The following is a 1,771-nucleotide window of genomic DNA, read 5'->3' on the forward strand; positions in this document are numbered from 1 at the left end:
CCAGGATCGTCTTACACTAGAACTAACACAACGAACAATCTCTCTCTCTTTCTCTCTCTCTCTCCCCCCAGGATCTCGGGCCCTCCGTCCGTGGCATGTGTAGAGAGCCTCCCTGACGCCCAACTAAACTGTCTGAACACGGCGCTCCGGATTTTGCACCGTCAGAGTCTGTCGTTGGACACCAAGGGACTCTCCAGACTCATACATAACCAAGCTTAGCAGAGTTTATTTTATTTTTCTTGTTTTTTATTTACTTTTTTGTTTTGTTTTAGTCAGAGTTTTACGGCACCTGCAACACACGTAGATGGGAAAAAGAGGCTAAAACAGCACTTGGACATGGATGGCTGGTACCTCTATAAATAGATTAGTGATGGTCAGGTTGCAGCACACGTAGGTCGTGTGAGTTAAGTGCCGAATGACCAGGTTTAGTTTTGCTATCAGAAGAATAGTTATTGCTAAAACTAAGGTAGATGCATACACTGCACAGCCAGACAATGAAAGAATAGTTATTGCTGAAACTATGGCCGATACATACACTGCACAGACAGATATACTTGGACTTCTAACAGATAGGCGCTTTAAAAGAATAGATTATCAAAGCAGGTTTCAAAAACAGAGAGGTATCAAAACAGGTGGTGTTAGAAAAAACAGGTGTTAAGAAAAAACAGGTGTTAAGAAAAAAAAAACAAGCCTGAAAACAGGTGTTAGAATGACAGATATTAAAACAGGCTTTAAAAGACAGGTATAAAAAGGCGTCAGAAAACACAAACATCAAAACAGGTGTAAGAAACGACAGACATCAAAACAGGCTTTAAACGAAACGATACAAAATCCAGGCCTAGTTTTATTGCCAACAGATCAGATTTTCAAAATAAGCGACATGAGCTACACTAAAAAACAGGCCTAGTTTTGTCACCATACAGTTGAACAGGCCTCATTTTAATAACAGAGTTCCATGCTACTCAAGGTGAACACTTAGAAAAAAAAGAGTTAGAGTGCTTGGTCTCTGATTGTAAGAAATTTGACCAGTTTTTTGCACATTCACTGTCATGCAATGATATTGGGGGAAAAAACCCACCGGATAAGCAAAGAAGTAGGACTTAACCAGTGGCACCTATCAGCCACTTACATGACTGCGTTTGACCAGCTGAAAACTGAACAATTCGTCTGTTTCGTAGTAATTTAGATGTAAATTGTCAGCTTACATCTATCTGCTTCTCAACGTTTATCTGAGCCATCAACAACTCAGCTCATTGTGAAGCGAGCTGACAAAATGAATGACTTCTCGGATTCAAACCTTAAGGAAATAGATACACAACACTTACAGGTGAAGATTTTACAATTTATAAGTATTAAATAATTTTTAAAAAGCAGGTTATCGTTAAAAAGAAATAGAAAATCTACAAATTTGACCCTAATGTCGATTTTTGGCCAATATATCCATTTGTGGATTGCGAAAAGTAACTCATCTTGTCAGCACGCCATGGTCATGGTGATACTGTTCTATATGTAGTATAGTGTAAATGATACTGGGTCGAATCCCAAACGATGAATTTTTTAACTTGGATTATTTGGGAACATTTAGGGCTCTCCGCCCACTTGGCTTGATCCTATCGGAAATATGTTCGAAGGGTGCACCTCTCAAACGACCTTAATCTTCACCGAAGTCGTTCCAAACCCTGTCAAAATATTTCGCTAAAACTGTCGGCACTCTTTCATGTATTCTGAGACGAGGGACAAAGTAACTTTTGATGTTCCCACATGGCAATGA

General features: G+C 39.4%; 1 protein-coding gene across 1 annotated transcript in view; it reads left to right on the plus strand.

Moving 5' to 3' along the window:
* LOC106012967 overlaps positions 1–817 on the plus strand; it is a gene marked incomplete at its 5' end in the record, with an annotated part of 22,633 nt that extends 21,816 nt beyond the window's left edge. Inside the window, 1 exon segment of the mRNA XM_013087445.2 lies at positions 72–817. Within this exon segment, the coding sequence (XP_012942899.1) occupies positions 72–219 (148 nt within the window).
* Between the last annotated feature and the right edge of the window lie 954 nt (positions 818–1,771).

The sequence above is a fragment of the Aplysia californica genome, unplaced genomic scaffold, assembly GCF_000002075.1.
Source record: "Aplysia californica isolate F4 #8 unplaced genomic scaffold, AplCal3.0 scaffold00588, whole genome shotgun sequence".
NCBI lineage: Eukaryota > Metazoa > Mollusca > Gastropoda > Aplysiida > Aplysiidae > Aplysia > Aplysia californica.